The sequence below is a fragment of the Agelaius tricolor genome, unplaced genomic scaffold, assembly GCF_023055355.1.
Source record: "Agelaius tricolor isolate 1412-34295 unplaced genomic scaffold, bAgeTri1.0.p SCAF_21, whole genome shotgun sequence".
NCBI classification, from domain to species: domain Eukaryota; kingdom Metazoa; phylum Chordata; class Aves; order Passeriformes; family Icteridae; genus Agelaius; species Agelaius tricolor.
This window is the reverse complement of record NW_027269281.1, coordinates 5,765,737-5,793,097: the sequence shown is the minus strand read 5'-3', so window position 1 is coordinate 5,793,097 and position 27,361 is coordinate 5,765,737. Positions and strand designations below refer to the sequence as shown.

General features: G+C 38.0%; 1 protein-coding gene across 8 annotated transcripts; it reads left to right on the top strand.

Annotated features, from left to right (window-relative positions):
* Positions 1-3,208: 3,208 nt before the first annotated feature.
* LOC139598964 (heterogeneous nuclear ribonucleoprotein K) lies at positions 3,209-25,478 on the top strand. 8 transcript variants are annotated; one of them, XM_071445891.1, is made up of 15 exons: positions 3,209-3,303; positions 6,135-6,209; positions 7,059-7,168; positions 8,734-8,790; positions 10,229-10,272; positions 11,219-11,291; positions 11,862-11,975; positions 12,991-13,119; positions 13,618-13,925; positions 14,247-14,301; positions 20,812-20,862; positions 22,702-22,723; positions 22,798-22,880; positions 23,323-23,492; positions 24,264-25,478. In XM_071445891.1, exons 2-15 carry the CDS (start codon positions 6,161-6,163, stop codon positions 24,295-24,297), a joined length of 1,299 nt encoding a protein of 432 aa, XP_071301992.1. In that variant the 5' UTR covers positions 3,209-3,303; positions 6,135-6,160; the 3' UTR covers positions 24,298-25,478. The 8 variants fall into 8 exon arrangements, with proteins under 8 accessions (XP_071301992.1, XP_071301997.1, XP_071301995.1 ...); XM_071445896.1 differs by having other exon boundaries at positions 3,211-3,303; positions 7,071-7,168; XM_071445894.1 differs by lacking the exon at positions 3,209-3,303 and adding an exon at positions 3,515-3,583 and having other exon boundaries at positions 24,325-25,478.
* Positions 25,479-27,361: the final 1,883 nt, after the last annotated feature.

Genomic DNA, 27,361 nt, shown 5'->3' with positions numbered 1-27,361 from the left:
TCCATTTTTCCCATGGTCTAACATATATTGTTTGGATGATGAAAAGGCTTCCAAAGAAGATACGGTCCAATAAAAAAAAATTAAAAAAACCCCAAACCACCTCCTCTTCTAACTACCAATTTTACATTCTTTGAAAGAAAAATCAAGGAAAGGAAAAAAGGAAAGAACAAAACCCAAGCAAACCATTTCTGATACTCTGTGGTAGTCTGTTATTTTACAGTTTGTTCTTCTGTAGTAGGTTTTAAATATTCCTTGTTATAAGTTTGTAATGGTTCATTCCATGTACCCCATTTGGCTTCCCTAATGGTTCAGTCCGGAGTTGTTTACCCCAAGATTTTCCTGCCAAGTGTATGTCAATCCCCCTGTCTATCAAAGATAGCACAGCCTTTTGTTCTGGAGTGTTCCCTGTCCTTCATCCCTTCCTTGAAGCAAGATTGGATTGCAAGGTTTGCTCCTTCTCCTTGTTGGCTTCTATTGGATAGCCCTTACCCTGCACTCCTTCCCTAATGCCTTCCTATTGGTGAAAAGTTGTATCCTCCCCTTATTCCCTCCCCTCCTTAAAAAGCAGTTTTTTGCCCTCAGTTATTATCACTTATCCCTGACTCCTCTGGGGAAATAAACCTTCCTTAGAACTCAAACAAGTGATCCCTCTTGATTCCTTCACCTCGGTCCCTCGTATTGGGTTGTTGCTGTGTCACCCGCGCCACAGCCGTCTGCTGCAGGGAGCTGCGAGCCCCTGTAAGCACCGCCACCCGGAAAGGTCTCCGTAGAGATCTGGGGGCAGCCTCTCTTGTGACTGTCCATCGGTCTCAGGGAGTGAGCTGGCCGGAGAACATATTCCCTGTGACCGCAGCCCACAGTTACAATACTCTATACACAGTAAGGTATAGATTATCCTTTGAAAGTGACTAAAGAGCTTCCACCAAAATGTTTTCATTTATACTTTGTTAAGCTTGTTGTTTTTAAATACAATCTAAAAGCAGAAATTTAAAAAAAATCAAAATTAAAGCCAATGTAATTATACATGTACATCATCCTTGCAACTATTTGACTACATTGTGAAAAGGTTAGACTAGTAAACATGAAGAGCTAATGAATAAGGATAGCTGTGGGTTCAAAATTATTAGTAATACTTAACATGCCAAAAAGTAGATCCCCTGTATGATACAATCATTCTTTTCTGATATTAAGTGATGTTAGAAACAGTTGGAGGGGTTAGGTTTGTTTTTTTAAATAAGTACATCGCTTTTAATTCCATTTATATATACACTTATTTCCTCACATGAATATTTAGGAAATTTTATTTTCTCTACACTTTAGGTTCCTGGCATTATTGTAAGTGACTGCATCTAAACAGTTATTGTTTAAATGTACTCAACCACTTTAAGACAAGGCTGGTCATGTCCTATAGCTACCTCTTAAAAATCAGCTAAATAATCATCCTTGAAAAAAGTGTAAGAATTACCAGATTTGTTTTTTATTGTTTCCTGACAGTCCCTTAACCCAGATCACCAGTCAAGAAGATAGAGGATTTTGCAGAATAAGAGTGATACATGAATATTTTAAATCAAGCCCAAAAAGTTCAAAAGTTTATTTCAATATTCTCACCATAAGAAACAAATTCCTACCTGCTAAGACATTTCTCACTTTTCCACTAACATTTGAGAGAAAAAAGGCATACCACTTAACTTTAAAATTTAATTTTCAATAGTCTTTCAGGGAAAATTTTGCCATAAATATTTCCCAATGCATAATCTACAAGTTTGTGCATGTTATTTATTCAAACAATTCTTCAATTGTTCTAGATGCCTTGCATCTGTATCCTGTAGAATTAATACAGTGGCTTTAGACTGAAAAAGGATTCAACTCCATAGTCATCAGAGACCTATCAGTCATCCTTGACATTTCTCTAAACCATGCTTAAGCTTTGGATGTGAAATAGTATCTTTTTCAACATATTCCTTTCAGGCAGTGAAAATCTAATTAAACTTGTTTGAACATCATCAGCAAAATCTACTTTGAGATAAACTGAACCATCAGAAATTTTTGTGTTTATACCCCTGGACTCATTGCTGTTTGTGAGGTTTCTATTAAGACTTAAAATAAAACATCTAACTTTCAGAATTAGAAATTATTCTCTCATTTCATTAGCACTGTGAAGAGCACAAGTGAGAAGCCTCATTTACAATATGAACAGCCTGGGGTCTTTATTTGTATCATAGAGGTGATTTTTACACTTTAATCACGTTAAAGCTTTGGCACTGATAACAGAAGGCTAGCCTGATCTATCAATGTTATCTAGAGACCCAGTCCAGGATTTGGCTATAATAGCACCAAATTTTGGTGGCCATTGTCTCAAGAACATCAGTGGTTAATATGCTCTAAGTTCTTGATAGTTTTGAAAGCATCTATGCACATTTAAATTGTATAACTTCACTTGGAACCTATTTATCCCCTAAAGGGGGATGGCCAAGGAACTCAACCTCCCTACAGAATTACACCAAAGAAAAATTACTATAAGAAAAGTTAAAAACCACAAAGTTTTTGTGTTCTGACATTATAACCTGCAGCTAAAAAAAAAAATACCCTGCCTTTAAGTTTGCCCCAAAACTCTACCACTTGGAAAAAACGGTATAGTTACTTACAGGAAATAACCCATTTGTTTACTCATTTCGATAAGTTTCTCATGTCGTCCATGCAGTCCTTAGCCTGTCACCAGCTTGGTGCTTCTACCCTGTGCCAAGACCCCCGGGGGCGGTAAGGCCAGCTGTCACCCCGCATCCCGGCGGACACCGACTAGCTGCAGTGGATAGCGATGGATGCTAAGACGAGGTGGCCCGGCCCACCAGAGTCACATTAAGGACGACACATGCCTCCCTACTCCTCAAACAGGCTGACCAGAACCCAAGCCCCTTTCCCCACACCCTACCCTCAGCCGAACCACCCCATACACTTATCTAAGGCAGGGGCGGTGCCGAACGAGCGGGCGGGCAGAACCAGCGGGGCAGCCTGCTTCCCCTCACCTGAGTTGTAGGTGGGAAGAAAGACAAGAATACACCTGCCCTCTGTACACAACCCCAAAAACACCGCGCAACTCAGCAGCCAATAGGAAGCGTGGCGCCACGTGCGGCTTTAAGCATCGCAAGAACACTGCCCCGCCTCCTCCAGTACTAAGGAACAAGCACAAGACGGAGTTTTCGCGGACGCCATTTTTTTCAAAAAAACCTCTGCGGTCGCTCTCCTTCGCTGCCTTCTATTGTCTCCACTGTTCTTGCCGCGCTTCTCGTGGCCCCCGTCAAGCAGGTAAAACAAACAAACCACCTAGGCACACTGCAGCAGTGTAGGGTGGATAGTGCTCTTCTCGTGATTACTTAGGCCTTTCTCTCCGTGGTCCACACGGAGGGCGGGGCGAACTAGAGGCCATCCCTGCCCTGATGGGCAGCTGCCTTACCCAACGGGGCCGCATTGGGTCTCCCATAGGGGGAGGAGACGAGGTGGTTGGGCCAGTCATTTGGCGGTGCTGGTGGATGTGCGTTGGTAGTAGGAGTTGCTCGCCTTTCTCTCCTGTACGTGGTGGGTGCAGGTAAGCGCGGTTCAGAGGGGGTGTTGCTTGCACTGGGGGTGGGGTAGGGAGGATGGGTTAAGCCGGCTTGAAGGAAACTAAGCTGTTGATCGCACCCCTCCCAACCCTGTTGTGTGACACAAAAACACGGGCGACCTGTCGCCGCCGGGCCCCAGGATTTTCTTGGACTCTTGCAGAAACTGCGCGGGGCGGCGGAATTGAGTAGGTCTGGGGACTGCTGCGTGGAGAAGGAGGGGGCCGGGAGTGATGACTCCTTAGCTACTGTGGAGTGGTTTTGTGTAACCTGCGGACCCAAGGGTCTCCCTCTACCCTAAGGGAAGGGTGAAAAGGATGATTTGTGTCTCACTCGTCGCGCTTCGGTGGCCTTAGTGCGAGCACGGCGGCCCAACTGGTGCCGTTCCCGGAGTGGCGATGTGGTGGAGGCTGGTCGCACTAGCGGGTGCGTGCTAAGGCTGGGGGGGGGCGGTCGCCGCCCTTTTCTGGCACCTACCTAGGGTAGCTGTGGATGGGGCGAGTTTTTGGTAATTATGCTGGGCAGAGAGGAAGACGAGGGCACTCTGCTGCGGCCTGTGCGGAAGCAGCCGTGTCAAAACGATTGGGGAGCGTTCTGTAGCGGAGCCTGCTTTTAGGGGCCATGCCAGAGTTCTCGTGGCAGGGCTGTTGCGCTCTGTTGGCTCTGCTTGAGCTGGGGTGAGGGCCTCTGAGTGCCTCCTTTGTGTCTCTCTGGTCGGAGTGGGGGAAATCTTGTGACCGCGTGGTGGTGGTTTTTCGGCTCACGGCTCCGCCTAGCAGTGGGTAGGCGCTATTACAGCGGCCGCCATTTCTGCTGGTCCCCGCCACCGCGGAGGTGGGTCTCGGACTGTGGGGGTTATGTAACGGCGCCTTTCCCCCTCCCACCTAGGGCGCGAGCTGGGATTTCGAGCGCTCGGCGGCTGGCTGGTTTTAAAAGCTGTGCGAGGGGTAAAGGTGAACGTCAGCCTGAGCAGATTGGCGCGTGGGCTGTGGAAGGGGAGGCGTCCGGGCGGGAATGGCCCTTAGTCCCGGAGGGAGCGGGGGAGAGGCACACCGTCATCTCCCAACCCTCTACTCATGTCCATGACTGCTTTATTCTTTAGATGTTTTTTAAAAATTTTGCGTTAGCCAATTTAATCCTGCAAACTCGATTTGCACAAAAGAGCACAGCAACTAGTCGAGAGCATCTTGTCCTGAACAGTATATTACATTTCTTCTCCCGGTAGCTCTAGAATTTTTGGGAGGGTCGTAAATAGAATGGGGTCTGGAAGGGTTAGCCATTTGAACCTGGTGAAATTTCTCTTCCTGCCCCCATCCCTGCGTTCTAGCAGCGTCTGTTTCGACACTTGGCTATTCTTTAGGCGATGCTTTTTCTATTAGCCCAAATTAGGGGCCTGGAAATACTGGCATATGCTGGCGAGGTGGTGTCTCAGCAGCGACTGTAAAAGAGTGCATACCTACCGGCAGTGCTTGCTGTTAGCCTGCAAAAATAGGGTAACTTACAAATGAACGGATAATAAAAAGGATGCTTTAAAAAATTAAACATACCTCACTTTTTCTTTGTGGATATGTATATCAACCATTTGTTCAGGCTGTGAAAGATGAGCAATAAAATCTAAAGGAAGGAAAATAACGTTCTTTGTTTGGCTGTATCTGTACAAATTAATTTTTTAATAAGGTGAAAAATTATTCTGCCTGACTTCTAATTTGTTTTACAAGTATCCTTAAGTCGTGGATTTAGCAAAAGCAGATCTTGTAAGAGGTACCTGTTTCACAAAGTCAAAAAAGTTTGTCTGCTTTTGAGATTCCTCATACATGTATGCAGAGGTTATACATGATAGTGTGCTATTTTTAAGAGAATTTTTCAAGTGTGGCTTGTGTGTAATGTTTTGTTCATCTGTTATATTGATGGAAGGCATGCTTGTAAGTTGATAGAAAACGTCTAATTACCAACATTAATTTTATAACTTTTGGTCTAAATTACAAACTAAACAATTAGCATATTGAAACATAGCATCTCCTAAAAAGGAAATTCAAGATATGGTATATAACATCCTAAAAGTAGGACCCAGATAATTATTCACTTTAAATATTTGAAAGTCATTGTCAATAAATGTGATTGCTTAAAACTAGCAAATGCTTGAAAATGAGCAAGGTTGAAATAATTCAGAGTGCAATTGTGTGTCTGTAAGCCTTTGTACTTGATTATTATTTCTCCTCTTAGTGATGTGTTTGGTCTTGTTGTTTTTTCATTTATAAAGAAAACCTTTGCAGCAAAATCTCAGGTCAAACCTCATTTTCAGTTGTAGCAAGAATCAGACCTGTAAGTGAACAGAGCCTGATCTATGCTGTTTTCATAGGCTTCTGAAGCAGTAGGGTTTTGATCCTGCCCAGAACAATTGGGTTTGCTCTGCAAGTATATATAAACCTGGTAATCTCTAAAAGCAGGCATTTCTTCTTGCTTTTCCCATTAGTATGATGTACAATTAACCTTTTCCCCCACAAAATAATGTACTAGCTCTTTTTTATTCTGCAACAGATTTTACCTTCTAAGAATAAAAGGTAATGGAGACTGAACAACAGGAGGAAACCTTTACCAACACAGAGACAAATGGTAAATTTTTTAAAGGACTATTTTATTTTGGGAGGAAGGAAACTTTTTGAGTCTTGATGTTTGTAACTGTTTTGAAATGCTTTAACTGTATCAAATGCTTCATTTAATCTTTTAATTTTTAAATGTCTCATGTAGTTTTATGTAATTTTTGTATCATGAATATGTAATTTTTCTTTGGGAGTATTTTAGTCATGGTATAAGTAACTAAAAGTTATGAGGAAAGATTTGAAAATATTTGATAGCTAAATGCTCAGTATTTGTATGGACAATGTGATCACGTAAAGATACTGTTAGGCATATCTATTACTGTATTTAATTTATAGCAGTTGTTAGTTTGAAGGAATGTATATATATGTGAAATATCTCTAAATATTATCTGAATGAAAAACCTTTTGGACATAATTAGTGAAGAAGAGTTAGAGCATTAGTATTGATTCAGGCCAGTTTTTTAAAGTGACTTTAAATACTGCTTTCCTACTGTTTCACCAGGATTTCAGTATTGGACAAGCTACTTTTAATCTTTTGTGCTTTAAGGTTTTCCCAGTTGTAAAAGAAATACTAAGTAGGTGATGCCGCACTGTTGTAAACAGTGTTATTTTTTCGCAAAGTTTGAAAAATTTGCATTTCAGCTGTAGTTTATAGATTTGAATAAGTCTTCACTTATTAATTGATATGTAGACTGATGAAGTAAAAACCTGTTTCTGTCCTATAGGTGTTCAGGGTAGATGTCAGAAGTTAGCATTGGGCTAATGGGAGGGAATGCTTCACTAGGAATACTGTGCATAACTTGATATACAGTTTTATCATGACTTAGAAAGTTAAATATACATTTGTGTTTTCCCCCTATGGACCTGTCTACAGGCAAACGTCCTGCAGAAGATATGGAAGAAGAGCAGGCCTTCAAAAGGTCTCGGAATACAGATGAAATGGTTGAATTGCGCATTTTGCTTCAAAGCAAAGTATGCTCTTAGTATTGCTATGTTACTGCTTATACCATTGCTTAAGACAGTGGTGACAGTGTATGTTTAGAAAGAACTTGTGCTTTATTTAAAATTTATTTAGGAATACTTGTGTGCATGAATGATAGTAGAAGTGTATTGTGATCTTCAGTAATTTTTTTCAAGGGTGAGTCTAACAATCTATGGGACTTCTTTGATTTTAAAAAAATGTACTTATTGAAAAAATAAGGACATAGAAATGATAAGCTGCTTCTCATGTTTGAATAGAACATAGTTGTTTCCAAGGGAATGACTATGTATTAGTCTTTAGAAAGCAAGCAGTTTAAAGAATGATCAGCTTTTAATTGTAAATTAAATATGAGGCAAGATGAGGACTTCCTCAAGATTTTAGTAATTTCTCCAGATTTAATAAATCTATCAGTATCAACAGTAGGAAATATAAGAGAGTAATGTTTCATGGCTTGCGATTGCTTCATTGACTAGTATAAATAGTAAAACTGCTATTTATGAATCTCCTTTAGTATTTCCAGTTGATGCAGATGTTTGTGCTGTCTGAAGTAATTCAGTCTTTTGTCTTAGGGTAGGGGAATGTTACCTTAAATCTACATGGCATTTCTAATGAATAGTCAAGTTATGTGGAGTGCTGCAAAATATTTTTAGTGCTGTTAGCATCATGTATGAACTGCATAGTAAAAGTAATAATTTTGCACGTAGTTCTTGAAATAGCCTGGTAAAAAATTAGTTTTACAATTTCCCCTCTTGAATATCTTGAGTTTATTCCTCTTGATTTTAGCAACTAGAGATTAGCAATTGTTTATATTGGTTTTACATTCTTCAGACTGTACCTACCTGAGTGATCAGTTTTACATAGGCTTCAATCAAAAGTAGCATTTGCTCAAATGTTTGGAGTGGGAAAGTGAAATTTGCAAACATTTAAAAGTGATCAAATAAACTAGCAAAGCTGTTGACTTATATAACATGCATGGAAACCCATAAGTTTTTTTTTCAGTCATATTCTAACTATGAGATGGTTGTGCCCTGAGCAACCTGATCTAGCGAGTGGCATCCCTGTCCATGGGGGGGAGGAGGTTGGAACTAGATCATCTTTAAGGTCCCTTCCAACCCAAATCATTCTGTGTTTAAACATGACAGATCCCAGGATAGACCTCTGTGGTACCCCACTTCTTACCAGCCTCTAGGTGCAATAAGATCCATTAACTATTGCCAATCATCCAACCAGTTTTTTATTCATCTGCTTGTCCACCTATGATTCTATGAGAATACAGGCAGAATTGCCTAAAAACTTAAATTTAAAATTGAAAAAATATTACTGAGTATTTTTATCTCTGCATTGATCTTTTTTTTTACCTTTTTTTCCTCATGGTAAAACCACATCAGTTTGTTTTGGTTTAATTTGAACCTTTCAAAAGGAAACAAGCCTCACCCCACCCTTAAATGCACCCCACTAGGTAATGCAGAAATAGATACATTGTTCTTAGTCTTTGGTTCAAAAAAACAGTCTGTGCTGTTTTAGCCTAATGTAAATTCTGAAAACTATTTTCCAGAATGCTGGAGCAGTGATTGGAAAAGGTGGCAAAAATATTAAGGCACTTCGTACAGATGTGAGTATACATGAGTTTGAATTGATTTAACACCAATTCTTCCAGGGCACTGCATTGAAAATTTGATTGCATACATTTCTAGAAATTGAGACATTCAAACCTAGACAACAATAATCTAATAAGCCACTTATAATGATTGTTGGAGAAGATAACTTTAGTTTTTCAATTTGTGTTTTAATTGAAGCCCAGCTCAAGTTATGTGGGAGGAGAGGTTTATATTAAACCTCTTTGCTTTCAAACAGGGTTCCTCTAAATTACACGAGTTAATATCTCTTATTAGAAATATTGGTAAAACTTAAAACCTGTAACTATACTATTTCCCATTTATGTGAATCCATTATAGTGCTATTGAAAACTATCTCTGGTGGCTGGCTTAAGCCAGCGATAAAAGAATTTTTGAGCTTCCTTTAAAAAAAAATCCCAAAACATAATGGTCCATCTGTTTTTGCTTTAACAGTGTGGACATAAGGCACAAAACCATTGATGTTAGGGTTGCATGATTTAGGTACAGGTATAGAACAGTAAAGAAGCATTTTATTTTACTTGGAAGAATTTTTAAATGGTCATAGCTTACTTAGCTATTCATATTTTATGTGGGTTGACTCTTGTGATTAGACACACATCCAGTGTGAGTGTTATGTATTTATAAAACTTGGCAATGCTTCTTAAATTCCATTTGTTTACACTCCTGTACTTAGGATCAGCTACAGTTTTTTTCAAGCAAGACTGTGTTCAACACAATATTTGCTAATATATCATCACAGAATCAGTTCCATCTAAGTTCACAAACTATTGCAACTAGAATTGAGGATTAAGCTGAAATGGTCAGGAATCACGCCAACAAACTTTGGCAGCTAGTGGTTTTGTTTGTTTGTTTGTTTAAGTAAATAAACACATCCCTTTACTCCAGATAATTTACTGGTCTGGACTACTAACTTTCCCAACTTGCTTAATTTTTCAGTAATATGAATCTCAACAGTTTTTGTGTCTACCTTCATGAGCCAGCCTGCTACTGAAACATCATTGTTAAAAGTAAAATGTAGTTTAGTCAGATAACGTAACTTGTGAAGATCCATACTGTTAAGTCACATTTGATGTAGCAATCCATTATTGTGTTAGTCTTCAAAGCAACTTACGCTTGCTTCATTAACTGAAAGTAATAAATATAGTTTGTATTAAATTAAAATTTATTGCTTTTCCCCCTTTTCCCTCTCCTTGTTTTTTTGGCCATATATCTCCGTTACCCATGTACTGGATCGACTTGCCCCTGCGTTGCCCACCATGACGTTGGCCCATCCGCCCCTGAACGCCCATGTGAAAACCCTGGTTGGCTATGCCCAAAAATGTGCTTGTTGCCAAACGGGTACCATACTTGACAACTACTGATTGAATGCCCATGCCCAATGCCAACATCCACGAACGCCAATGACCAATGCAGTACAATGCCAGTGTTTCAGTCCCAGACAGCAGTGGCCCTGAGCGGTATGTCCCAACAGTTTATGCCTCACTGCCTGATTAGAAAGAGAGAAATGTATTTTATTACCTGCCTTTGATATAAATAGTATCCCCTTATAGACCGTGTATTGTTTTTTTTAAAGTTTGCTGTCTTATTTTCCCCATTTAGTCTTTTTGTCACTGAATTTTTACGTGAGTTGGCCACCCAAACAATCCACTAATTTTATTTCAATTGAAAGAGCACAGCTTCAAGTGTTGTATATTTACTGTATTATAAATCAAATTGTTTCAGGAGTCTCTTGCTCTGGTCTTTGTGGCCCACCTTTCTCCCCCCAGCATTGTCCATTCATAATTATTTCTGCTGAAATACTAACTCTAGTTCACTTTTCTTCACTTCTCATTTGTGTTGTTTTTGTTTGTTTGTGGGTTTGGTTTTTTGTTTTGTTTTGGGGTTTTCCCCCTTGTATTTATGTTGCGTTTTTTGCAGAGCCCATTAGTAATCTAATTTCTAACTGGTATCTCAACCTTACTCCAGATATAATGTTGACTACTTACATATCCTCACCTTTTCTATAAAAAGGTGTGCTAGTTTTACCAATGTAATGTTAAGGGTATACTAAATTAGTGGTGGCAGGGAAAATGAATATTCACTCATACTTTAAGTTTTGCGTCAATTTCTTGCCTGGTTAATCTGTCTGAGCCCTTCCAAAAGCTCTCGTGAGTTCTCTTGCTCTCTCTGCAAGGCCTGCCTAGCCTTAAATTCTTATATTCATCATGCATATGTATTGGACATAAACAAAGATGCATGTGTTGTAAATCCAGTGAACAGGTTTACTTTAAATGGAGAATATTAATTGTAAGGTCTTCTGTGTAGTCAGTCTTGTTAGAATTTTGTGTATGATTATGAATAATAAACTTATTTCTGCTACTTTCCACCTTCTCTATGTTTTCTGACACTATGGCCTCTTAACAGTATCTTGAGTATAAGTGCAGATACAGAGACAATTGGAGAAATCTTGAAGAAGATTATCCCTACTTTGGAAGAGGTATGTCTCTTAGGTTTGTTTCTTTTTCAGAGGTATAAATTTAGATTTTAAAACAAGATAATTCTAGATGATTGTGTCCTATTTTTAATATATTAAAATAGAAAGTAAAACCTAGCCTTTTTTTGAAAGAAAGACCTATAGCTCTCAATGTATGTGTTGGCATTTTTTTAATAGGGGACAGAGAAAATTTCTTAGAAGAAGAATATTTGGAACAGCCTCCTTTCCTTCAAACCACCTGTTTTTTAAAGTAGCTCTACTGTAATTTCCATTCTGCCTTTGCATTGTAATCAAGTGTGTTGCGCTGTTGGATATATTAAAATTCTATACAACAGCAATAATCATAAAATAAATAAAGAAAGCTAATTTGACATCACCTTGTGTTGAGGCAAATTACTTAAAAATGTGATTTTTTTTTTTTTCTAACAGTAAATACAATATTACAGTTCAGCAGTAAATTAAGTCATACCATGCTGTTTGGAGAAAAATCTTAAAGAAAATCAAAATGAGTATTTGTATTTTTCAATTATTTTTTCCCCTGACTAATATTTTATTCTTGTATGCATCTTACAGTACCAGCACTACAAAGGTAGTGACTTTGACTGTGAATTAAGACTTCTAATTCACCAAAGTCTAGCAGGAGGAATTATTGGTGTCAAGGGTGCTAAAATCAAAGAACTCAGAGAGGTACTGTTTCCTATTCTTTTCAGATTCTGCTTTTATTCTATAAACAAATTAATTTTTTGTGTTCATATGCTGTGAGTGTAAGCTTCATCTATGATCTATGAGATCCTTAAGAACATATTTCATACATGAAGTAGCGGTTGGTGATAGAGCCCAGAACTACTTATAAAGCTTTTAAGTGTATTAGCAGTAATCTTTATAAATAAAGGATACTTTTTTAAATTAAAATGCCATTCATCAGGAACTGCTAAATAGGTTATATCGATGGTGTTAGACAAGGAAAACTATTTAGTATCAATAGATCTCCATAAGCTATTTAATGATAATTTAATAGATGCTTGAATATTGTTATAAAAAAGTATAGTGGGGTTTTCTTAGGGTTTTGTTTGTTTAGTTTTTGGGTATTTTAACTTTCACTTCCTCAAAGGCCATTTTTTCCTTTGTGAAGGAATGAGGTTTTGTCTTAAAAAGCTAGTGGTCTCTATCAATCTAGAGTGTTCTTTTCTGTCCTTTCCTCACATTGCATCAAAGGCAATTCCAGGTCCGTTTAGGCATAACTTACTATTTGTGTGGAATGAGGGAAAGGCAAGATGAATAGACATAATTCTAGCAACATTGCTGTCTTGCATCCAAAGCATGTTTTTATGACATATGAAGGCTTATATAACCTGTAAGGTTATAATGAATATGTGGTCCTTTTGCTTGTATTTGATTAAATAACCATGTAGATGAGCCATAATTAAAAGACTTCAAAAATCTAAATTTTTCACTAGCATTTCATACCAACTGGTGCCATTGCACGGATATTAAAAATATAATATTTTAAGATTAAATTTGTTGTAAGAACTTGGAAGCCAAGCATTCACTTAAAGTTACTGGAAGTTGAATGATTTGTTTGACTGTTTCTTTTCAAATGTTTTAGTGTGTGTCTTACCCATTTTGTTTTCAATAAGTTGATAAAATTCTTTAAAATACTTCTATTTGAAAATTTTGGGGTTGCTTTTCTTCTATTCAACAGAATACTCAAACCACCATTAAGCTCTTTCAAGAATGTTGTCCTCATTCCACTGATAGAGTGGTGCTTATTGGTGGAAAACCTGACAGAGTTGTGGAATGTATCAAGATTATCTTGGATCTTATCTCTGAGGTAATGTGTCTTAAACTTATTCTTTCATTGGTATTCATGAAAGTCAGGATGATTTGGCTGGAAAATTATATCTTTCCATTTCTATTTTTAATTCATTGCCTATTCTCCAGTAACAAAATAAGCATTGGACTGTTAGCACCCTTTGAAATTATTCCTGCTTGCTAGAATTGGAGTGTACCTTATTGGAGAGAGAAGACATTTTTGGTACCAAGGGACTTAGTCATGCTTTACATATCCATAAAATAAGAAAATTTAAATTAGGGAGGAAGTGTGAGAAATGTATGTGCCACCCATCAATAACAGCAATTTCTCTATCATAGATAAGCTCTCAGGAAGTATATCACTCCCCCTGCCTTGCTTATGAGTATTGTGAAATAAAGAACATATTCAGCATGTATAAATTCATATTTATATATTTATTATATTAATTTAATGGAATATAGTTGTATCAGTGCTAACTGGTGGGAGGGGTGTTATTTTTGTTTTTGTGTGTCTTAGTCTCCAATTAAAGGACGGGCCCAGCCTTATGATCCAAATTTCTATGATGAAACATATGACTATGGTGGCTTCACAATGATGTTTGATGATAGAAGGGGACGTCCAGTAGGCTTTCCCATGCGTGGAAGAGGAGGCTTTGATCGAATGCCTCCTGGTCGTGGGGGACGACCTATGCCTCCATCAAGAAGAGATTATGATGATATGAGCCCTCGCAGAGGACCTCCACCACCTCCGCCAGGCCGTGGTGGCAGAGGTGGCAGCAGAGCTCGTAATCTTCCTCTTCCTCCTCCACCACCTCCTCGTGGCGGGTAAGCTGTTGCATAAATGCATTGTACAAGTTGAGTAACATTTACTGAATTGTGTTCACGTTCCAGGACTTGTTTCACACTCCATGTTGCTAGTAGTTATTCAGAATTGAGTGTATATTGCACCAGAAAATTTTGAAAGCATTTGAATTTAATTATTTCTACAGTATTATCAGGACTAGTAGTTCTGTAACTTTATGTCATTCAGAACTAGGCTAAAGCATTTAGAAATTCATAATTGTGTGCAAATTGTTAAAACTTGAATTAGAATATATAAACTAGTTCATAACATGAGTCATATGCTGCTGCTTTTTCTCATTTTAGAGATCTTATGTCTTATGACCGAAGAGGTAGACCTGGAGACCGTTACGATGGAATGGTAGGAGGCTAAAATTTATTTTGCTTAGTAAATACAGTTAGCACTTTGAGGAAACTTCTTGAATACATACATTTAAGTGTGGAACATGTGTACCTCTGATAAACTTTGATATCTCCACAATCTTTTGGCCATACAAATGGTCTCCCCAAGAATACAGCTGTTGGAGGTGTAAAGAGTATCTGGGATGTGATCTGCTGTGTGGTTTTAGTTTGTGGGATTTTGTTTGGTTGGTTGGTTGTTTTTCCCTGCCTACCATCAATAATGGAATAGAAAGTTGGTAGAGCACAGTCCCTTCAGGTTTTAATTATACAGACCTTCTTGTAGACTGTTGCTTGTAAATCAGGATGACAGAAATAGAAATTGGTAGGCTGTTCAGATTAAGAAAGCATGTCAGAACAATGTTTTCCAACAAATGTTAACAAAATTTAAGAGAGTGTGAATAATATCTTTAAAGGGATCTAGTTGGTCTGACAGATAATTGCTTTTTCAATTCAGTTCTTTATGCGAATTTATGTCTGAAAAAAATCTACTATGATTTCAAATGTTTTGGAGCCAGGACCACTGATAAGATGAATTTCAAATGAAATTAGATACGTTTCAACCATGTTGGGTGGTGAGGAGAATAAAAAAATGCGTAAAGATATTCCTCCATGTTGTACTCTGAAATATGACTTCCTGGTAGTAATTTATTGTATCCTCTTTCCTGGGAAGAGAAATTCTAGGTATCTCAGAGGTAAACCTCTGGTTAACAATCTCTCTTTTTTTTTTTTTTTACCTCTTCTGGCTCTGTTTGGCACATTCTTTAAGATGACAGGTGAGATTAGATTATTTAAAATAAATGGAAGAGAAAGTAGAGGAACTATGAAATGGGCTACCTAAATGAGATTTACACATTGGTGCCTCCTGGGAGGAAGAGGCAATTACTTCCAGTAACACATACTGGAAGAACATATTGAAACAATGTCACAATTGAGGCACCGTAAGCCTAGCAGAACGACTAAAATTAAAGACTTGCATTTAAAATTACTAAAACCAAACAAACCACCCCCACCCTCCCAAAAAAGAAGTAAACAAACCCACAATAAAACAAACAAACCCACAACATTAAAACCAGCAAGTTGTCTATGCTACTCAGAATCTTAAGAAACTAGGAGTTATGAACTAGACCTCTAAAAGCACTTCTTTGTATTTTCATGTTTTCAAAGCTCGGGTTTTGTGTTTTCTTATTAGCATCTGGTAAAACCAATGTCAGGGCATATAAACAGAGCAATCTGCCCTTCCTTGGGTATGTGGTTGAGAACAGTCTTCAGCTTGGGGTAATAGTGTGTTCTAGTTCTGTTCCATTCCATTTAGAATAGAGAAATCTATTTGAACTCTAGTCTGACTTTGATCAGGTTGACCTTGGCTTTCTTGACACGAGTTTCTACAAATAAATAGGAGTCATCTCTGCTTGCTTGTTTTCCACGTTCTGAAAAGCAATTCTATTTCTTCCTCTTCACAGTGGAGCTGCTCGTGGCTTTGGCTGCTTTATGCATGAGTTTCATAGACAGCCTACAATGAGGACTGCTTTCTGACACAGATCTTATTTAATTTCTACTTTTGGCTAGCCATAATCCCAGTATCCTTAATTGTATAAGCACATGAAAAATCTTTCCATGGATTGTGAGGCTAAAACTGAAAGTGTCATACCAGAAATATAAGGTCTTGAGCTACTATACATTTCACATAGAAACCATTCTGTAGTGAAATGTCGCAGACATCTTTCATGAAAAATCCTTTCTTAGGATTTTTCCTTGTGAGAAGCTGCAGTTTCAGCAACCAAAAGTAAACAATGGTTATCTGCTGCTGTGGAATGCAACAGGTAGACCTGTGAATGTTTAGATTTCCTGACCACTCATGGCAGAGCTGGCTCTTGCTCTCTGTCTGAGACACAGATCTTTGTTATTCATTCTTGTCTATTCTTAGCTTAGCTAGCTTCTGAAGAAACCTTTTCCTTTCTATTTCTTTTTAGTATAGTCTTAATGTAACATATATCATAAAATAATAAATCAAGCCTTCTGATCATAGAGTCAACATTCTCATCTCTTCTTCATCCTGAAAACCCTTGTGACCACAGTCACAGTGAAACATTTAGAGTAAACTAACATCCTTGTGATTTGTGAAGTAATGCATGGGAAAGGCTAATTTCAGAGAGCAGGACTGCCATTTTACATAAATACATTAAAAGGCAAGAATAGTCTTTTCAGACCAACATCTTGGAGATGTTGAATCTACTGAAATCCTCATTTTCTGTCAGATCTCTTCTCTAAAAATGAGAAAGTTCAGACTTGTAAGATGGTGAACCAAGACTGGATGGTGAAACTTGACTTTTTTAAGATGTAACAAGACTGACAGTCTTGTAAAGTTGAAGATGGGAGGAAAAAATAATTGTGTGTGTGTGTGTATATATATATCATTTATTCTGAAGCATTTTACTGGAAAACATACATGCATTGTTTCTCTTATTTACAGTGGTATATATTTTAGGCTGTAAGTACTAAATGCCTATGGGCCATGACAGCTATTTTGATAGCTGAGAAAACACAAATGCATTTCTGCTATTTTTTTAACACCCCCATCCCCATGGGTGCTTTAGATAGACAAATGCACAAAAACATACCAGGGAAAAAATAAGGTGGAGAAGTACATATAAAGCTGTTTAATCCTCCACTTCCCCTTTTTTTTTTTTTATTGTTATAATGGCCTATGCCTAATGCTTTCAAAGTATTTTTAAATTGGAGTTGAACAAGAGCTAAATCAGTGTGTGTTGTAGCGTATGTTCAGACACCTCATCTGGTTTTTCTCATTCAAATGATTTCTGCTGCTAAATCATTATATATATGTGTGTGTTTACATGTGTCTGTATTAGGACTTCAATAAAGGTACATATGCTAAAAAAATATTAAACACACTTTATGTTTTAAGAGACTTGATGTTAAGGAGCACATCAAAAAAGAGAGAGTGAAGAAAATATGTTTGACACATCTACATAAATACTAAAATTAACAAAATTTCAATTTTCACTCTTCTGGGCCAAGGAATTTCCCATCAGTTAGTATTGCATGCGTATTTTTCAATTGCATGCAAAAGGCAATAAATTCTTATTAATACTAATAATTTTGTCTTATCCAGTCAGTGTTGTATTTGGTTTTGATTTAATTTGCATTGGTTACCAGTAGTAACTAGCACAAATGAGTCTGTAGAGAAGAAAATTGTATGCACCTAATATTTTAGGAACCATTTTTAAAGGAGCACTTACCTTTTCATAGAATCACAGAATATCCTGAGTTAGAAGGGACTCACAATGATCATTGAGTCCAACTCCTGGCTCTGTACAGGAGACCCCAACAATCCTACCCTGTGCCTCAGAGCACTGTCCAAATGCTTCTTGAGCTCTGGCAGCCTTGGGGCTGTGACCAGTGCCCTGGCTTCTAGTGCCCAACCACCCTCTGGGTGAAGAACTTTTCCTGGTATCCTCCCCTGACACAGCTTCGTGCTGTCTTCTTGAGTCCTGTCACTGGTCACCCGAGAAGAGATCAGTGCTGCCCCTCCGCTTCCTCTTTTGAGGAAGATGTAGACTGCAATGAGGTATCACCTCAGTCTTCCCTTCTCCCATGACCTCAGCTGTTCCTCATATGGCTTCCCCTCAAGACCCTTCACCATCTTCATAGTCTGCCTTTGGATGCTCTCTAATAGCTTAATATCTTTCTTCTAGTTTGGCACCCAAAACTTCACACAGGACTCAAGGTGAAGCCACCCCAGTGCAGAGCAGAGCAAGAGAATCACTTCCCTTGACTGGCTGGTGATGCTGGGCCTGATGCATCCCAGGACACAATTGGCCCTCCTGGCTGCCAGGGCACTGCTGCCTCATGTTAAACTTGCCATCAAGCAGGACCCCCAGGTCCCTTTATGTGGTGTTGCTTTCCAACATCTTTTTCCCCAGTCTGTACATCCAGGGTTGTCCCATCCCAGGTTCAGAATCCAGCACTTTCCCTTGTTGTACTTGATATGGTTGGTGATGGCCTCTCATTTGTTGAGGTCTCTCTGCAGGGCCTCCCTGCTTTTAAAGGAGTCAATAGCTCCTCCCACTTAAGTGTTGTTGGCAAAATTACTTAGTATACCTTCAAATCTAGTGTCTGAGTCATTTATGAAGATGTTAAAGAGAGCTGGCCCTAAAATGGAGCCCTGCAGAACCCCACTAGTGACAGGTCAGTAGTCTGATGTCACCCCATTCACTATAACCCTTTGTGCCTGACCTATGAGCCAGTTGTCCACCCATTGCATGACGTTGTTATCCAGCTGGACATTTTGTCCAGAAAGATCCTGAGAGAGACAGTATTGAAAGGTTTACTGAAATCTAAAATGATCACATCAACTGGCTTCCCTTGATCAAGTGGGTGGGTTACCTTGTCAAAAAAGAAATCAAGTTTGTCAAGCAGGACCTTCACCTCATGAAGCTGTGCTAGCTGTGACCAATGACTGCAACATAGACATTATCTATCACGTGTGTTTCAGTAGCTCCCAGAATAATCCTTTCCATAAGTTTACCAGGTACTGAAGTGAGACCGACAGGCCTGTAGTTACCATGGTCATCCTTCTTGCCCTTGAAAATTTGGACAACCATTGCCAGCTTCCAGTCAGCTGGGACCTCTCCAGATTCCCAAGATCATTCAAAAATCATTGAGGGAGGTCTCACAATGACATCAGCCACCTCTTTGGGTACTCTTGGATGAATCCCATCAGGCACCATAGATTTATAGGGATGCACCTGGAGCAGCAGATCCTGCTGAACTACAGGGTTAACTGGGAGTTGATCATTCTTGCAGTCACTGTCCTCCAGCTCAGGGTGCTGGGACCTCCTTGGTTTGTCATCCGAGTTGAAGACAGAGGCAAAGAATGCATTAAAGATGTTTGCCTTGTCTCTGTGAGGTGGCCATCTTCATCCTGTAACAGGCCAATGTTATTTATGGTCTCCTTTTTGCTACTGATATATTTTGAAAACTTTATTGTTCCCCGCAGTTCCGGCAGCTTCAATTCCAGTTGAGCTTTGGCTGCCCAGATTTTCTCCCTACTGGGGCAAGCAGCATCTCTGTATTCTTCCCATATCACCTGACCTTGCTTCCACTGGGCATACACCTTCCTCTTTTGCCTTAGCTCCAGAAAAAGATCCTTGCTCAGCCAAGCTGGCCTTCTGCCTTGCCTGCTTGACTTCTGACATTTGGGAATTGCCTGTGCCCTTAGGGGGTGGTGCTTAAAAAGTGATCAGCACTAATGGACCCCAGCACCTTCCAAAGCATTTTCCCAGGGGACCTTACTTATTCCCTGAGCAACTTGAAGCCTCCTCTCCTCATGTCCAGGGTTGAAGTTTTGCTGGCACTTGTTTTCCTCTCACCAGAGATTTTAAACTTGATTGTTTTGTAGTCACTGTGGCCAAGATGGCCACCAATCGCCACTTCATTCTTGGGCTCCTCTCTGTTAACGAGCAACAAATCAAGGAAGGCCCCTTTCCTAGTTGGCTCCCCTAGTATCTGTACCATGATGTCATCCAAGTGTTTTTAGGAATCTTCTGGCCCTGGTTGTACCAGCTGTGTGGTGTTCCAGTTAACATCCAGCAAGATGAAATCCCTCAAAATGTTAAGGGCAGTTGATTTGGAGGTGTCCCTTAGTTCCTTAAAGAATAATTCATCAGTGGTGTCATCCTTTTTTTTGGTGTGTCATCCATGTTATGTTGCATGTTTTAACTCAGCAAAGGCCTTTGCCATAATAGTAATTTGAAGTGGATACTACAAATTGTATTTTTATAATTTTGTTGAATTTTTTTCCCAACATTTGTTAAGGAAGACTAAAGGAAAGATATGCTATTTATCACACTTTAAAAAAAAAGTAATTGGATTTCCAGTATAATTAGACAGTAGTAGATTATTAGTTTAGCTGTTGGCTGTATGAAGTATATGGAAAATAATAACATATGAGAAGCTGTCTCCTTCCTGCTTGACCTGTTGGTGACACAGATATATCAATGACAGTTACTTGTTCTATTAAATGCCTTTCCTGTTTTATTTTATGCATAAGAGAAGTAGAAGGTTTTGGTATCTGAGAGTAACATCTTTTACTATATAGTGCAGTTCCAGTACTTAGAGGTAAAAAAACAAGTAACCAACTGTTCAAGCTTTGCTCGGCCCTTAACTGTCTGAATCCTTTGTGTAAGAGGAAAATGTGTTTATGCCACAGAAACAAGGGAAAAAGGAAGTGTGACCAGTAACAGTTCCCTAGCAGTGAAAGTAAAAGGGAGTAAATCGTGTAACTGGTCTGTTATTTACTTTTGAGCCTTTGTAGTAGTTTTAAGTAGTGCAGAAAAATGTTTCTTTATATTGCTCTGTGTGTGTTTGCCAAGTTATCTATAAGTCTCCATAACATGGACTTAATTTGAATTCATTTCCTCTTTTTCTTCTATTACATTGTCCCTGGAAGATGATGCAGTGTCATGTAGATGCCTGTGATGACATGCAGCCACCAGAGTTGGTGAGTGTGCTCATGCTTTTATTTGACTAGTTTAAGAATTTATTTTTGAGGAAAATAATTTGAATTGTTTGAGTGATAACTGGAATTTTTTGAGATTGAATGTAGTTAGTGGCAGCTTGCACCTTTGAAAAGTCCCTAAAGCTGTCATTGTAACTCAAGTTATTAGCAGTTTATGTCCTAAACAGTGAATCCTATACAGGCAGTTAATGTTCCTCAATGGAAGCATGTAGCAGCACAGCCAAGAGAAGCTTTTCTGTAGTACTGTCTCTTTTGTACCCTATTTTACTGTTTCCGCTGTAACTTTTGCTGTAATTCTTGCTTTGTCAGCACCCTGTAGATGCATCTATTTAGGACTATGTTTTATTTTAACTTCATCATGTTGTGCTTTCCCCTGTTTCAAATAAGGAATGCTAAAAGTAATTCTTTACTTATAGTTCTGGATAAACTTGTGCATTACCTATCCATATATTTGAAATATTCTATTTGATTTGTGTTTATCAAACTTCTTACTCTTAGAGGGTTTAGGGAGGAAAGTTCAAAGGGTATCAGCAAGTGTTTATGCTCTGTAGAAGATGTTAAAGTGCCACCAAATATTAAATGTTAGTTCCTAGCTTACATAAACATTGCAGTTAGAATTACTCATGTGCTGTCAAATTAATTTGCTGTCTTGTAGTCTGGGGAGGGGAAGCAGCAGAAAGGATGAAGAAAATGATTGTTCATTACAAGTTAGCCCAAAAAAGAGATTCCCTGGGCAAAATATCAGCAGAAATAGGTAGAAGAGTATGTGTGGAATATGCAGCTCTGATCAGTCTCTGAATTAAGTTCTACGCAGTGTCCTTCATTGTTTTGTATTTTGCACTCCACTACAAGCTCTTTTTATATTGTATTATGGTCAGTATTGCTAAGCAATGTGATTGCACAACACAGGTTGCTTAGAAACAAATAACTTTTTCTGAATAGCTTCCATTTTGATTTGGCTCTAAAAAGCTGACAGGTGTTTGGTTTTTGTTTTGGAAAAAATTATTGCATTACAACTTCTGCAAACAAGTACTTCACAGATTCCTGTATTTCAGTGTTATCAGTTGAGTTCTAGAGAAGTGTGCACATCTATTTCTGCTTCTACAGGAAGATTAAAATGAATGTGTGTGCATACAAAAGGCATTAGATCAAATTAAGCACTTGATATCAAGTACCAGTCCTAAAAATAAAAAGTCAGGAGTGCTGCAGTACAGTGATTTGGATTTTTTATATGATAGTTTTAGCAGAACAGTAGTAATAAGTGTCATGATTGTCCCTTCTAAGATGCGCAAAGGATTGTAGTACAGTCTAAATGGAGAGAGACAAGTTATTAGAGTTGAATTGTTTTTTCCTCAAGATGGAGTAGGAGGGTTGACAGTTACCAGGTAAATGTCTTGTCTCAAACTGAAACTTTATTTTCTCCTGAGCTGTATAGGTAGTAATAATAAGGCTGAACTCTGATCTTTGGATTTGAATACTAGTTTAGTTCAAGGGTCAAGAATAGATCAATATCAAGAGCTGTTTACCAACTGAATTGATAAGGTTGCTTGGTAAATTGGTATGGCTAGATCTTAATGACTTATTCTTAGAGATTTTAACAGAGCTAGCTAAAAGGTTCTTGTGAGATTCCTCCCTGCCCTCTTGTTCCTGGTCTGCCCTCTTCCCCACTTTGTCTTTAATGACACTTAGATTAAGGTTGTGGGTTAGGATTTTTGCATAAAATAAGCTCAAAGTTAACAGTATAATACTTGAGATGGAAACATGTTAATGAATCACTGCTGGTTTCACTATTTAAGGTTTTTCTTTCTCTTTTTCTTATAGTTTGAAGGTGGCTCTGGATATGGTAAGTTTTTATAGAGAACTTTGACATGCACTTCATTTAGTCAGTAAGAGGCTTGATGCATATGTTTAAATCAGACTATTCTTACACAGGGGGCCGTGGTTCATATGGAGATCTTGGTGGACCCATCATCACAACGCAAGTAACAATTCCCAAAGATGTAAGTGAAGCTGACTTGCTTTACAATTGTGTTTAAATAAATAAATAAAAAGTCACAGTCTTTTCTTAGGCTATGTAAGTAAATCAGAAGTATTTGGTATGCTTGATAAGTACTTTTAATATAAAGTGAGTGTTTCTAAATCATTGGAAGTTTATTCTTAAGGATGTTTGTTTTGTCTTGACTTTAGAGATTGCACTGAACTATTTTTAATTGTTAATATTCAATAATAGAGATGGTCTATATAACTTGGTTTTACAAACACTTGGTTCTTCCAACTTTATCCCACCTCTGTTTACTAATATACATTACAGCGACTGCTTTGAGGCTGTAAAAGAGCAAGCTTCCATTGAAACTCTTAAAACTAAATGGATGGGAAGCTATTTGAACAGTACTGTGCAGAGAAAGTTATATCAAGAAATGAATGCTTTATTTTCTCCCCTAGTTGGCAGGTTCTATTATTGGAAAGGGAGGCCAGAGAATCAAACAAATACGTCATGAGTCAGGAGCTTCTATCAAAATCGATGAACCACTAGAAGGCTCAGAAGATCGAATAATAACTATTACAGGAACGCAGGACCAGATACAAAATGCTCAATATTTACTGCAGAACAGGCAAGTTGAAGCTTAATGCTGTCCTTACTATCATTTTTAAACTGACTTTCCTACTACTACATTCTAAAGCTCTTCTCTGTAATATAGTTTTTAGAAGACAGGATTTAAGTAACTATTGAACCTAACTTCTCTAGTGGTAGGTCTGCCTTGATTCTCTTTTCTCTGTTTTAACGAAAATGAAAATTCCCTCGAAACTAATCTTGATGGAAGACACCTTGGCCAAGCAGTCCTTTCATTTCTCTGGTGAAAATTGCTGCAAAAAAATTACTTGTAATTAATTATATAGAACCTGTAGAAAATATAGAAGATTTCAGTGGATGTTGGTCTAGTTCTGTGTGGAAGACTAGTGATTTTGTTGTTTTTAGATAACCAACAACAAATCACAGTCTGCCATATGGCACAGGCCATGCCTCTACAGGACAAGTTGAAATCAATTGGTGCTGTTATGCAGCATTTCACACCTTGCTGGCATTACTTTCTCTTCTTCTGAATATTAATAGTTTTGGACATAGTTTACCTAGTTTTGCTTTAATAACATGTTGGCTATCATAGCATTTTTTTAATGTTTACTTGAATGTTTGGCTTTAGATTGCTAATATTTAAATGTGCTTTTAAATAATTAAATGCCTATAATTATTAGTCATTACCCTTTCAAAATTATTTACTTTAAATAGTATTGGAAATTTATAGTTTAAGAATGCCATTGTAAATACTGATGTAAGATGTATGGTCAATCATTCTAATACATGCTTTTTTCTTTTTCTTTTATAGTGTGAAGCAGTATGCAGATGTTGAAGGATTCTAATGCAAGATTATTTTTTCTTTTTTATAGTGTGAAGCAGTATTCTGGAAAGTTTTTCTAAGACTAGTGAAGAACTGAAGGAGTCCTGCACCTTTTTTTTTTTTTTTTTTTAATATCTGCTTCTGTTTAAATAGCCAACATTCCTCTGCTTCATAGGTGTTCTGCATTTGAGGTGTAGTGGAATCTGCTTTTCGCCAGATGTAATGTTTTAGTTCATTACAAATATTTGGGGTAGGAAAAGGTTGCACAAGACTAACACTGAAATTTTGAAACAGCAGCAGAGTGGATTTTATTTTTGTTCAGTGGTAGTAAATTGTAATGTGTTTTTATTTTTCCTGTAGCTATTGTGAACACCCTGCTTTATGTACACTGTAATTTTTTAAATTTTTTTTGAAGGGGGGAAAGGACTGGTTTGTTCACATGTCCCTGGCATCCTTTGAGGGCAGTGTGCAGAATGTAATGTTCTTTTTTAAGATGTATTTTACAATTTTTAAATAAATTTAGTGAACCTATTATTGGTGGACGTTTTTTAATATATGTAAGGTAATATCTAAAATGAATACACCCTTCCCCCCACCCCCAAGAAAATGCGTAAATGAAAGTTGCTGTTAAGCTTACTCTTCTGCTTCTTTGATATAGATGGAGTTACATGTTTTTGGCAAATTAAAGAAACAGTGTGAAAATTGGCTTGGCTTTGCTAATTGGGGAAAAAAAGTAAAAAAATATTAATGCTTACGTTGTGTGAAATTTGACCTTTTTTCATATTTTTGGCCCTCTGCATTGTATATATATCTATATATAGGTGACAAAAAATATTTTAAAACTGTGATGCCACTGAGTTAAGTGGGTTAAATACACCTGGTTCTACACAGATTGCTTAATGCAAATATAGGTAAAATAGCAGTTGATGAAATTAATGAATTGGTACTTTTCAGAGCTCATTTTTGTCAGATAGAAACTTTTATGAATTGACAAATTGGCAGTATCTAACTTGATTTTCATTGTATACAGACTCAATTTCTTTGGTTTCCCTGTTTCTTGAGTTCCATAGGAAATATTTGTGAGAAATTAAAAAATAATAAAGTACTCCTGGATATTTCATGTAATACCTTGGCATTTGTATTTATAATTTACAAGTTTTATTTTCGCTTCCTAAATAAAAGCAAAAACAAGAGATTCGAGAACTTTGTAAATCTCAGTGTGATTGATCCAGATTAAGTGGATTATTTCACTCTGGGGGGGTTGTGTTGTGTCTTGAACTTTTTTTTTTCTTATCTTTTTGAACCATATGGGGTAATTCCTGTCATAAGGAGCTACACTTAAAATATCATAGGAAAGGGCAAGGAGCTAAGAGATTACCTACTTAGCAGAGCTGTAATAAATCCCTAGAAAACACCCAAAACCTGCTTTTTACTAGGGTAAAGGAATATGGCAGTTTTCTCAGTAAATAAACATACACGTAGAATTGGTGTTTCCTTAGGAATGGCTGAACATAAATTAAATGAAGAAATTAGCAACCTAGTAAAAAAGGTCAAACAAAACTGCAAAGTTAAAACAAAATGGGTGCAGGTTTTTTTTCTATGCACTTCTACACTGTGTCTATGGTTTGTGTTTTTAAAATATTTTAGCAGGGAAAAAGCTGCACAAGTCAATATACAGAAGAATGTGTTTTGTTTTTTCTTGTTAATGATCTGCATCTTTTTAGAAGCTAGCCTGTTCTTATAAACAGGTTAAGCACCGCCTCTAGCTTTAGTTGGGTTTTCTTTAAGGTTTCCTTAAAACCAAGCACTTATGTTTTGAGATGAGCGTAAGGGATTCCTACTGTAAAAGGAACTGGGTTTGGGATTTGTCTTATGCCTCTGTCCCCACCCCTCTTTTACCTACTGATTTAGGGCCAAAAAGATGCTTGTTTCTTGAGGAGGACTATGGTGGTGTTCACAGGGGTCCCAGGACAAGGGAAGAGACGAGAATCTTGACTCCATGTTTCAGAAGGCTGATTTATTATTTTATGATATATATTATATGAAAAGAAAATTATATACTAAAACTAAACTAAAAGAATAGAAGAAAGGATTTCATCAGAAGGCTAGCAAGGAATAGAAAAGAATGGAATGATAATCAAATCTTGTGACTGACCAGAGTCCAAGACAGCTGGACTGTGATTTGCCATTAATTAGAAACAACCGCATGAGACCAATCAAAGATGCACCTGTTGCATTCCACAGCAGCAGATAATTATTGTTTTTCTTTTCCTCTGAGGCCTCTCAGCTTCTCAGGAGAAAAAATCCTAGCAAAAGGATTTTTCATAAAATATGTCCATGACAGAGGACTGCTGGGGTTTTCTGTTAGGAAAGGGATGTAGGGGAATACTGAAAGCACGATAGTCCTTACACTTCTACTTCAAAAATAGTTTAGTAACACTGATTGTAGTAACTGAAACAATTTATTCTTTATGGAGGCCTTTTTTAAAGGCTGACTGTTATGTACAGAAACTGCTGGATTTGAAATGTAGCCCTTAAGGCATGGGTTCTATAGCAGCATTCAGGTCCATGTTTCTGTAGATTGTGTCTGAAGTTAACTTAAAATATCTATGTGCAGAAAATCACACTATGAAAAGCCAGTGTCCATAAAGGAGACAGAGGAGTCCAGCAACTTTATTAGAATAAAGAGAGTCCTCTGGGGCACACATTCGCGGGGTTTTCTCTCTCAAGGGTTTGGAGGGCTCAGCCTCCTTTTACCCTAAACTCCTGGCTGCATGTTGCTCTCTTCCTTTTCCCACTGGCTGAGGTACTAGGAAGGTACAGCCTTCCTGAACTGCCTACCACATATTCCCACCTTAAACATGTCATTTTACCCCAAAGTTCAGAAACTCAGTGTCCTTGGTTTGATAAGGAAGTGAGTTTTTTGGGAGGTTGTGGTCCAACCAATCAGTGCTCAGATTTTAATATTGGCACCTGGTGTGGCCACTGAAGACATGGATACGCCTCTGAGAACACAGGGGGTTAAAAAGCAGAGAACGCCCAGGGGAACTCTCTCTTGGTTCTGGTCCCTGAAAGAGGTCAGACCT

Excerpts from the sequence above, each read along its gene's own strand:
- LOC139598964 (XM_071445891.1), top strand. The coding sequence starts at position 6,161 with ATGGAGACTGAACAACAGGAGGAAACCTTTACCAACACAGAGACAAAT. Across the intron at positions 11,292-11,861 it reads TTATCCCTACTTTGGAAGAG|TACCAGCACTACAAAGGTAG; the intron begins GTATGTCTCTTA and ends TGCATCTTACAG. Across the intron at positions 20,863-22,701 it reads ACATGCAGCCACCAGAGTTG|TTTGAAGGTGGCTCTGGATA; the intron begins GTGAGTGTGCTC and ends TTTTTCTTATAG.